Genomic DNA, 11,927 nt, shown 5'->3' with positions numbered 1-11,927 from the left:
ATTTTTGAAACTTGTATTGCTTACTCGCTGGAATCTCTTGATTGACAGAGGAATATTCTTACAGGTCTTCTCTCCTCCTTGCCATTACTTTTCTATTCCTATTACTTACTGTGAGTATGACTGTAATTTTTCAATTCATCTACTGAATTATACACTTCTATGACATTATTTTTAATTTCAAAGAGCCCTTTTTGGTTCTTTGATTTTATATAATTGTATAGAATTCTGTTTTGTTTTATATACCATATATCTTTTACATCTTTCAAATATTATTGCTAACAGTGGTAGGGGAGCTGTCAGGTCTCTTGGTTATCTACTTTCATAATATCATGAACTTCTTCCTCACAGCACTTAGCTCAGTAGTGATTTACATTTATCTTTGTCATTTCTGTCCATCTCCCTCACCACAGTGCCTGTCGCACATCACCCAGGTCCTAACTGTTGTTCTTCATTTTTTCTCCAGTGTCTCCATATCCTGATTGAAGGTGGCCTTGAAATATACACTCCTTAACCTCTCTGAGTCTCCACTTCTGTGTCTCCTCTCTCTGAGTCTCTCTCTCTGTGTCTATACAAAGGCATCACATGTTGGGTGCCTCATGGGTTTGCTTTTTGTTTTAATTAATTAATTAATTAATTTATTGGCTGCACCAGGTCTTCATTGTGGCATGCGGGATCTAGTTCCCTGACCAGGGTTCGAACCCGGGCCCCTGCATTGGGAGCTTGGAGTCTTAGCCTCTGGACCACCAGGGAAGTCCCCTCGTGGGTTTGCTTTGAGGAATAAATTTGACCCACTATGTAAATCACATGGCATTATTGCTTTAAGTCTTATTTAGTGTTCCTCTATTCATAGTTACCATCATTACAATGACTATAGCATTTAGATTTTTTCCATTCTTTGCTTTTTTAAACCACAATTCAAGAACATCCTTGAATATATATTTTTGAGAACATGTGTGATTATCTTCGCAGGATAAATTTCTGATAGAGAAATTTCTGTCATAATGTAGACATATTGAAGGCAACCCTCCTACACTGTTGGTGGGAATGTAAATCGGTACATCCACTAGGGAGAACAGTATGGAGGTTGATTAAAAAAGTAAACATACAAGTACCATGTGACCCAGCAATCCCAATCCTGGGCCTAGATCCGGAGAAAACCGTAGTTTTAAAAGACACGGGCACCCCAACGATCATGGCAGCACTATGTACAATAGCCAAGACATGGAAGCAACCTTAGTGTATAAGGACAGATGAATGCATAATGAAGATAGGATACATATACACAATGGAATATTACTCAGCCATAAAAAGGATGAAATAATGCCATTTGCAGCCACAAGGAAGGAAGCGAAACTGGAAAAGACAAGTATCCTATGATATCACTTACAGGTGGAATCTAAAAATGGATACAAATGAACTTCTTTACAAAAGAGAAACAGCCTCACAAACTTAGAAAAGAAACTTATGGTTACCAAAAGGGAAAGGTGGTGGGCAGGGAAAAATGAGCAGGTTGAGACGAACATATACACACTACTATTTATAAAATAATCATCAAGGACCCACTGTATAGCATAAGGAACCCTACTCAACACTCTATAATAACCTATATGGGAAGAGAACCCAAAAAAGGACATATATACATCTATGCATAAGTGAGTCAAGTTGCTGTACACCTAAGAAAACAAAACACCCCGCAACATTGTAAATTACCTATACACCAATACAAAATTAAAAAATTTTTAAATTTAAATATACTGAAATTGAGACATTCTGCATAGCGACCTTTAAAATTTTTGTACCAGTTTTCAATCCCATCAATCTTTATGACAGTATATTCTCCATAAATTCCTGTCAATACTCTCCTCTTACTATTATCTTTGACAAGATGATAGATTTTAACTTATTCCCATTTCTTATTCCAGATTTGCATTTTTCTTTACATTTATTTGTTATATATTTGTTTGACATTTGCATTTCTTATTGTGCGAATTGTTTTCTAATACACTTTAATTATGTTTTATTTGGGATTTAGTTATTTTAAACACTGAATTCAGGAAGGACAAAGCAGCCTCCAACATCAGAAGCTGGTCTGACGTTTACCTTAGGCCTCAGCGTAGCCAGAAGCAGGGCTGGTGCTCACCACGCAGCCGTGTTCTTCTCCTGTTGGACATATGTCACCTCACAGAACATCAACATCAGACAAGGACACCTGAGACCATGATACAGTGAGACAAAACAAGACCACAACATCATTTTGTCCAAGCACAGACCAATCAAGGCAGCACTATGCACCTCACAATGTATCAAACCTCTCCCTGTGCTGATACCAGCAACCACGGCTTCTTTCCAATCACAGCTGCATCCTCACTCTAGTCTTTCCTCCTTACAGGGAAGATTCACCGACATTCCCGGTCATAGAATTGCCCCCACTTCCTGACAACACCCAGTGTAGAGTGAGCCCCTCCTCCATACACCCTCCTCAAAATCACCCAACCAGTGCCCACATCTTGTATATGTTCTATCTAGATAGGTGTTCTATCTAACACCTCACACTAAGACACCGTGGTCCCCGATGGTGTATCATCTCCCTCGCTGCATCCAGTAATAAATCCAACTTGTTTGCCCACAGATTTTCTCCTGGTGGTCTTTGGCTGAAAAACATTGCTACCTGTTTGTCAATGTTTTTGTCTTTGAGTTTGATAAGGGCATGTGTTAATATCTTTGTGAATGTCTGGTTGACATAGAGAAAATTTATGTTTTTTTAGTGGTTTTTCTTCTTTGGGTCATACAACTCTTCATTCCCCAAATGTAAAAAACTCAAGTATTGTTTTGTCTAGGAGAGAGGGGTCCAAGGGTGAAGGGAAACAGAACTGATTGAATTTGGGGGGAACGAATAGCAGGAGCAGTCAGTAAAGAATTCTAAGCTGGTGGATTCTAAGGTTTACATCTCCTGCTTTATCATTTCACAAGTATGTACAGGTCCTGCAAGGTATTTGATATCTGCTGTGTTCAGTGAATACTTTCTCTTGGGCTAAGTGAAGACTTCAGTGTCTGCTTATATTTACCAGGTTAATGAAAAGAACAGCAAGAGCTCAAGGTTATAAAGACAAGAATTAGCTCCAACGATGGGCAGTTTTGAACACATATGACCTTAAGGTGATAAACCAGTGTCCTTAATGTCTGAACACTCTAGTTGTTAAAATACATGTTAATGAAACTTTCTGCACATGCTGCATTTTAAGGATATATCTAAGACCCACATAGACAAATCCATGATTTCCATATGAAGGTTATTTTAATATGCATCAACTTATGAGTCACACAGTATCTTTTTGGGGGAAGAGACTGGAAATTAAGAACATTATAGATATGCAATGCCCAATAGGCTAGCTACTAGCCACACATTTAATGTTATTTAAACTAAATAACATTAAGGTGCTTAGCACAGTAGCCACTTCTGAGGTGCTAAAGAGCGACCTGTAGCTAGTGGCTACCTGATTTTGACAGTACAGATATAGAACAATTCCTTCACCACAGAACATTCTATTGGACAGGACTGCTCTTCATGTTTTCTGGGCCTCAAGTCAGATATAATGGACCCATGAAAGGGTCAATATTATTTCTCTTAGAGATGATGTCAGATTTCTGTCTGGGATATGAATACATACTTAGCTGGTGTGTAAAAAACCAAACTAGGTTATGAGTGGGTATGGTACCTTCAGGCACAAACTGTTTCCAGGCTCAAAGGGGAAACACCTGTCCCCCTACCTCCCTTCCCGGACTGAGGACACTCTCTGGGATCAATTCCAAGGGGTAAGTTCTCTCCTAGAGGAGCCCCGGGGGCAGGGCCCTCAGCTAAGTGTGGGGAGGCAGGGAGTCCAGCTCAGGGAGAGGGATTCTCCAAAACGAAGAGGAGGCAAAGGCAAGGGTCAGTTAGGAGATTTTCCCAGGTTTATTCGAACAGCAGTTCTCAGAGTGTGATCTGTGGAACCCTTGAAGTCACTGAGACCCTTTCATGAGATCCATGAGGTGAAACCTACTTTCATAGCATTACTAAGATATTATTTGACTTTCCATTATGTTGACATTTGCTTTGAGGTATAACTTAGCAGTGATGGAGACTACTGTAGCAAACTGCAATATAATTATTTTCACCACAACTTACTTGCAGAAAAAAAAAAGCAGGTTTGCTTTAAAACCTTCTGGTTGATGCATTACAAATTTTTATCTTTCCTTAATAAGCTATAATGGAAAAGAAAATGAAAAAGAATGTATATACACATGTATAGCTGAATCTCTTTGCTGTATAACAGAAATTAACACAACATTGTGAACCAACTACATCTCATTAAAAAAAAAACTTTAAAAAATACATAAAAATTCTTTTGTTTCCTAAATTATCCTTAGATCCACTTTTTCCTTTTTTGGGGCCACGCCCCACAGCATGTGGGATCTTAGTTCCCTGAACAGGGATTGAGCCCTTGAACCCAGGCCATGGCAGTGACAGCTCTGAGTCCTAACCACTGGACGGCCAGGGAACTCCCTTAAATCCATTTTAAAAGTACCTTCTAAGATGACATGGGAAGTACCCATCAAGCCCTTCTGCTACATTCCAAAGTACTATGTCCCAAGGAAAATAATTTGTGTGACCTGAACTACCCTCTTCTTCATGGAATACAATGTTTACTTGAAAGAATGAATGACACTGGAAGATCTATATAACTTAGTGAAACAACGTATTACTTTTTTAAAATCTTACCTTAGTCCAAGAGACATTCAATGTGCAAAATAGGGTTATGGAGTTTAACGTAACAGAATAGGAAATAGTTAATAATATTGTTTCAGGTCCACTTTGAAAATAACCTTTGAGAAACTACCACTTGTGTAGTTTTCGTTTTGTATCAAAGACTAACATCCATGACTGTCTGAAAAGGTTTTTGAAAATACTACTTCTACATATGTGTGGGCCTGTTTATTTTCATAGACTTCAATCAAAAGAACGGATTCATTGAAGAAGCAAACATGAACATCCAGGGGTCTTCTAATGAGACAGACAAGAAACAGAGAGACTTGCAAAAATATAAAAATCTGAAAAGCTCCACTTTTCCCACTACCGTGTTTATTTTGGGAAGTAGTTATTTTTCATATTAAATCATGGGTTATTAATATTATTCTAAATAAATGAATTTAAAATTTTTAAACTCTATTATTTCTACTTTGGAAAGTACCGATAGAAGTATCCACGTAAAATTATCTGTGGGGTCGTCACTAGTTTGTAAGACTGTATAAATATTCTGACCACAATGCTGTGAAAATCGCTGACTACACAGTCCCTGGGCCAGGACTCAGGGAGACACTGTGACAAAGAGCTCTCGGTGCAGGAGGGGAGGGATCAGGCAGAGTCCCAGGTCCCGGGACTGGCAGGCTCTCAGGCTCTCAGGGTGTCAGGCGGTCTCTGGGGCGGGGACGCTCCGTGGTGGGGATTCCCAGTCTCCCGGAGTTTCACTTTCTCTCTCACAACCTGTGTCGGGCCCTCCTGCCTGGATACTCGTGACGCGACCCCACTTCTCACTCCCATTGCGTGTCCGGTTTCTGGAGAAGCCAATCAGCGTCCCCGCGGTTCCCGGTTATAAAGTCTCCACCGACCCGCCGCACGCAGTGTCTTCTCAGACGCCGAGGTGGTGGGTCATGGCACTGCGAGCCCTCCTTCTGCTCCTCACGGGGGCCCTGACCCTGACCGAGACCTGGGCGGGTGAGTGCGGGGTCGGGAGGGAACGACCCCTGCGGGGAGGAGCGAGGAGACCCCGGGGGTCGGGGGTCAGGACTCCCAGGGAAGCCACGCCGCCGCCCCCGGTCCAGACCCGCCCCCCTCACCCCGGTCCCCGCCTGTCCCTCCCTTGCTTCCCGCCCCCTCTTCTCTCCCCCCGGGGTGCCGGCCCTTCTCCGACCTTCACACCTTTTCCGTCTCACGAGCCCCTCGCCCCCTCCCCCCTGCCGGCCCCGTCACCTCGGACCCGGGGACCCGCGCCGGGAGGAGGGTCGGACCGGGTCTCACCCCTTCCCGCCCCCAGGCTCCCACTCCCTGAGGTATTTCTACACCGCGGTGTCCCGGCCCGGCCGCGGGGAGCCCCGCTTCATCGCCGTCGGCTACGTGGACGACACGCAGTTCGTGCGGTTCGACAGCGACGCCCCGAATCCGAGGATGGAGCCGCGGACGACGTGGGTGGAGCAGGAGGGGCCGGAGTACTGGGATCGGGAGACGCGGGTCTGCAAGGACACCGCACAGATTTACCGAGTGAACCTGAACAACCTGCGCGGCTACTACAACCAGACCGAGGCCGGTGAGCGACGCGGGCCCGGGTCCAGGTCACGACCCCCATCCCCAGGAACGGGACGGCGTCGCCCCGAGTCTTCGGGTCGGAGGGTCACCCCAACATTGCGGGACCCGCCCGGCCCCCCGACTCGGGAGGAAACGGCGGGACTTTACTCGGTTTCATTTTCGGTTTGGCTTTAATCGCTGCGGCTGGTCGGGGCGGGGTCAGGGTCTCACACCGTCCAGTGGATGTACGGCTGCGACGTGCGGCCGGACGGTCGCCTCCTCCGCGGGTACAGCCAGTACGCCTACGACGGCGCCGATTACATCGCCCTGAACGAGGACCTGCGCTCCTGGACCGCGGCCGACGCGGCGGCTCAGATCTCCAAGCGCAAGTGGGAGGCGGCCGGTGTTGCGGAGCGCTACAGGAACTACGTGGAGGGCACCTGCGTGGAGTGGCTCCTCAGATACCTGGAGAACGGGAAGGACACGCTGCAGCGCGCAGGTACGAGGGGCCACGGAGCCTCCCTGGTGTCCCCTCGGGCTGGAGCTGGCTTCCCACAAGGGGAGGAAATGGGGTCCCTGTGGGAACACCGCCCCAGCTTCTTGTCGGGAGAGGGAGGAATCCGCCCAGGTTTTCATATTCTGTACAAGACAGTGACTCGCCGGTGGCCTCACTTCTCTGAAAGACAGTGAAGGAATCCAGTCTCTTTGGGGAAGAAACAGGAAACCATCCCTGAAATAACTGACCAGAGGCGCCCTTTGACCCTGATCCCCATCTTGTGAACCATGACTTTCTCAAGCCTGTTCTCAGCCTGAGAACATCTTAGGAGGCCTGACTCCAGCTTTTCTGAGTCATTCAGCCTCTACCAAAGTCAGGACCATTGCTCTGTATTCTCCCCTTTACATGGAGCCTCCTACCTTGGCTTTCATCCTTATCATAGAACTTGACAAGGACTGGGAGATCTTCCCAGACCCTGGAGTCCAGGCTGGTGTCTGGTGTTTTTGCTGCTTCTTTTCAAACCTGTTGTGCTGTTCATTCTCAGGATGGTCACATGATGCTGCTTCAGTGGCCCATGAAGGTAACACTAAGTGTGAATTTTCTGATTCTTCCTCCTCAGACCCTCCAAAGACACACGTGACCCACCACCCCATCTCTGACCGTGAGGTCACCCTGAGGTGCTGGGCCCTGGGCTTCTACCCTAAGGAGATCTCACTGACCTGGCAGCGTGATGGGGAGGATCAGACCCAGGACATGGAGCTTGTGGAGACCAGGCCTTCAGGGGACAGAACCTTCCAGAAGTGGGCGGCCCTGGTGGTGCCTTCTGGAGAGGAGCAGAGATACACGTGCCATGTGCAGCACGAGGGGCTCCAGGAGCCCCTCACCCTGAGATGGGGTAAGGAGGGACACGTGGGGTGGAGCTTCCTCTCAGATAAAGCAGGAGCCTTTCTGGACACGTTCAGCAAAGTCAAGACTGAAGCCTGAGCACTGGGCGCCTTCCCTTCTCTTTGTAGAACCTCCTCCTCAGTCCTCCGCCCCATCATGGGCCTCATTGTTGGCCTGGTTCTCTTGGTGGTCTCTTGGTGACCACCAAGAGAGCCCTGGACAGTGCTCAGGGCTCCGATGTGTCTCTCACGGATCCTAAAGGTGAGACCCTGGAGGGCCTAGATTGGGAGAGATGTTGGGGCGGAGGAGATGCCCCGGTGGTGGGGATCCTTGAATGGGACATTTGAGCATGTGGGGGGCTGTTGGGAAGGTCAGCACTTACATGACTGACCGGAATTTGTTCATGATTATTTTCTTTCACAGTGTGAGACAGCAGCCTCGTGGGACTGAGTAATGCACGGTCCCACTATGTGGCTTCAGATCCCGTGACTCCTCTTTCTGCAGCTGCATCTGAATGTCTGTGTTCCTCGTAGCATAATGTGAGGAGGTGGGGAGACTGGCCCACCCCTGCCCACCACGACCCCTCCCCACCCGGACCTATGTTCTCTTCCCTGATCCACTTGCCTGTTCCAGCAGAGGCAGGGCTGGGCCACCTCCATCCCTGTCTTAACTTCGTGGTGCACTGAATAATAATGTCTTAACTTGCCTGTTGGAAATAAAATCTGTATATGAATTTTGTTTTTTCTAATTCTTGCCATGAGGCGTTTTTGGGATAATAAAGGAAAGGATTCTTAAAGTTTGAGAGAGAAAATAAATGGAAGTGCTGAGAACCTTCCAGAATCTGTGTGCTTGCTGTGCTGTGTCTGCTGCAGGTGGGACAGGAGGAGGCGGTGAGGAGCTGAGTGTGGACGCAGCCTGTGCCCACTCAGTGCTCACTGCATCGTGGGCTTTGATGAGGTCACTGCTCTGCCAGGTCATTTGCTCTGTTCCTTTGTCCTCGTCACTTCAGTAGAACCTTGTCCCACCAGGACCTGTGATCTCAGAGGCTCAGAAATCAGCTGGGCCTCGTACTGTCTCCAGGACTGTGGGCAGCAAGGGCTTCCTGTAACCAGGTAGCCTTGGCTCGGGCCTTGCTCCCATCCTCGGACCCTGTCTTTATCGTGCGTGTTTATTTTTTGCTTATTTATTTGTTGTTGTCGTTGGAATAATGACTGTTGCTTTTCATGTGCAGAGTTTGGTCTCATTCTTCTCTGGGTGTCCCCATCTCTGACAGCAGCCGGAGTCATTTTGCCTGTCTTGTCCCCACAAGTCCAAGGGGGCCCTGCACACAGGATTCTCAGTAGTATCAAGAGAGCAATTTTCAGCCTCATCCAGCTCTTGCTCTCCTTCTAGAGATGTCTGCTGGATTCTTCTTTCCAACTTTTCCCCATCTTTTAAAAGGAACCAGATTCTGGAATTTGCAAACAGAAGGGACCCAATATGAGATGAGAGAGTCAATGTCTCTCATCTTGACTTAATTCTTGCTGGATTTCTCTCTTCTCTGCAGCCTGGCCCCTCTTCTGCCCTTAGATCTTGTAAGCCTAGTGCTGACTCCAATCCAAACTGATGGATTTAGAAAGCAGAGTCTAACAGAGTCAGGGTATGTTGGAATATAGGACGCATGAGTGCAGGATATTCTTTTCTGAAGCGAGAAGGAGCATGGTGTGTGGTGTGCAGACTGATTGGTGTGGGAGGGAGGGGAGATCAGCCCTTCTGAGAAAAGTACAGGCGGCATTGATGTCGTTGCAAATGGATGTTGTGCTGTAGCTGCCACAAGACAGCATGTGGCCTGAGGTCACGTTAATAAAGACACTGTCTCTAGAATAGGGAGGTGCTCTACACTGATCATTCAATTGATATTTTTGTGTGCCAGGTACATGACACACTATTTTTGCATCTAGGAAACCTCAGGGAACTAAGAACAGACAAAACTTGTCAGCCGTGTGGAGTATATGCTCTAGGGGACAGGGCAGAGTGCACTATGAGACTAGTAAGTGAGGGAAGTGTTTACATTAAAAGTTGGTAAGTGCTTTGAGGAAGGTGACCCAGCGTGTAAGTGTGTGGGGACAGGGATGATGTCTGTTTTACTAGGGTGGTCAGTGTGGGCCTGATTGAGAAGGTGACCTTTGAGTAGAGATGTGAAGGACATGAAGGTATGTCCACGAGGATGTCTGGGGCAAGTTCTCTCCAGGCAGGGGAGCCTCCAGTGCCAGTGCACTAGGGCAGCAGAGTGTCTGCGTGTTCAAGGAAGAGTGAGGAGGCCATCGTAGCTGGAGGAGAGAGGAATTGAGATGAGATGCAGTGTCCGGACAGATCATATAGACCTAGACAATATTAGAAGGGTTTTGATTTTGTCTGAGTAAGGGTGCGGAGTCTACAGGATGTTTTTTTTTTTTTTTTTTTTTTTTTTTTTTGCGGTACGCGGGCCTTTCTCACTGTTGTGGCCTCTCCCGTTGTGGAGCACAGGCTCCGGACGCGCAGGCTCCGCGGCCATGGCTCACGGGCCCAGCCGCTCCGCGGCATGTGGGATCTTCCCGGACCGGGGCACGAACCTGTGTCCCCTGCATCGGCAGGCAGACTCTCAACCACTGCGCCACCAGGGAAGCCCCTACAAGATGGTTTGAACAGAAGATTGACCTGGTGTGACTACTCTCTAGAAACATCTGGTTGCTGGGCAGAATCAGGAGGTGAAGGGCAAGACATTCCATAGAGGAAACTAGGAAATGGTGCAGTGTCCAGGCAGGAGATACTGGTGATTGTCTGGGGTGTGAGCAGGGAAAGTAATAGTAACTGATTGGATTCTGGATCTATTCTGAAAGTGGCGTTTTACAGCAATTCCTAATGGATGAAATTTGGGTTATAAGAAAGCAGAATGAAGGAAGACCCCAAATTTTGAGATTTGCAAGTAGACATGTGGGGTACCTTCCGCAGAAATGGGGAGACTCTGGAAGCAGCATATTTGAAGAGGCCACAGCAGTGGCATTCGCTTTAGGAAAGTACAAACTGAGTCTGGGGTTCAGGTGAGATGACCTGGCTGGGGAAATAGTTGGAGGAAGTGACACCCTATAAATGAGGTTTAAAGCTTTGTGAACAGATGAGGTCACCAGGGGAGAATTGGCTACAGAAGAGGAAGGACAAGGACTGAACCCTGGACCCCCCAGCGCTATGCGATCTGATCAGACCACACACCCAAGCAGACCGCACGGTTCTGAACACCGAGTCTAGACGGCAAAGAGACCAGGGGGTCCCGATCTTCCTGTGCACCACCTGCACACCTCAGGTGGAAGGGAGCGTGAGAATCTGCATTTTAAACAAGTTTGGTGCTGATGTTGCTGGTCTTCAGATCACACATTTAGTAGCAACGATGTCGACCAGGATTCCCACGTGGCTGTGCATCAGCCTCACCTGTAGGGCTTGTTCATAAGGGATTCCTGGACCTCATGCCCACATTCTGAGATGGCGGGTCGGGGAAGAGGCTGAGTACTTTGTCAGAATCCCTACAAGCAGTCCTGAGGCTCAGGCAGATTGGGATCCACTGAGGTCAGGGATCAGAGAGTAATCAGGGTGGGGAGGGGTTTTACATCCGTATTGAAATGTTTCTTCCCTGGGAAGAAAAAGGCAGGACATTTTCTGGGAGATACATGTTTTCTCTACCATGCAGTATAGCCAGGTGGAAAATTTAAGAAGCAGTTATCCACTCAGCATAAAGAAAAGCTTTTGAGTTCTAAGAGGGTAGACCTAAATTTTCTCCACACACACGAAAAAGGTGATTATGGGGCATGATACAGTTGGAAGCTAATGCTACAGTGGTAATTATTTTGCAATATAAAGTGTATCAAGTCAACAAGTTGTATACCATAAACTTACTTAATATTGTAGATCAATCATATCTCAATAAAGCAGCGGGGAAGAGTCTCTGAATCCCTGCTCTCTCAGAGTTTCGCTACATGGTATTCTCATGCAATTCTTTATGGGCAAAAAAGTGTTTCAAATTGTTCTAAATGGAACAGGGGAGGGGGCAGAGCGCGGGGAAGAGAGATTGATTGTAGTTTTGTTTTATTCAGGAAAAAGCCACAGAACAGCCCTGAGACTACACAGCCAGGAACAGAATCCACAATCCCACCCAGGTCGGGTCCCACAGAGGAACCCCTGCCCCTGCAGGTGGGCACAGATGCCACTTTTCACAGC

General features: G+C 47.2%; 1 protein-coding gene across 2 annotated transcripts in view; it reads left to right on the top strand.

The window, feature by feature from the left end:
* The first annotated feature begins 5,596 nt into the window (after positions 1–5,596).
* The window catches only part of LOC117310985 (BOLA class I histocompatibility antigen, alpha chain BL3-7-like), a 39,297-nt gene continuing 32,966 nt past the window's right edge, over positions 5,597–11,927 (top strand). For both annotated transcript variants that reach the window (XM_073799852.1, XM_073799853.1), the window contains exons 1-4: positions 5,597–5,752; positions 6,072–6,341; positions 6,543–6,818; positions 7,435–7,710. In XM_073799852.1, coding sequence (XP_073655953.1) covers positions 5,689–5,752; positions 6,072–6,341; positions 6,543–6,818; positions 7,435–7,710 — 886 coding nt within the window. In that variant the 5' untranslated portion in view covers positions 5,597–5,688. The remainder of the gene's footprint in view (positions 5,753–6,071; positions 6,342–6,542; positions 6,819–7,434; positions 7,711–11,927) is intronic.

Source organism: Tursiops truncatus, unplaced genomic scaffold (genome assembly GCF_011762595.2).
Source record: "Tursiops truncatus isolate mTurTru1 unplaced genomic scaffold, mTurTru1.mat.Y mat_scaffold_93_arrow_ctg1, whole genome shotgun sequence".
NCBI lineage: Eukaryota > Metazoa > Chordata > Mammalia > Artiodactyla > Delphinidae > Tursiops > Tursiops truncatus.
This window is presented reverse-complemented; position numbering and strand designations above follow the sequence as displayed.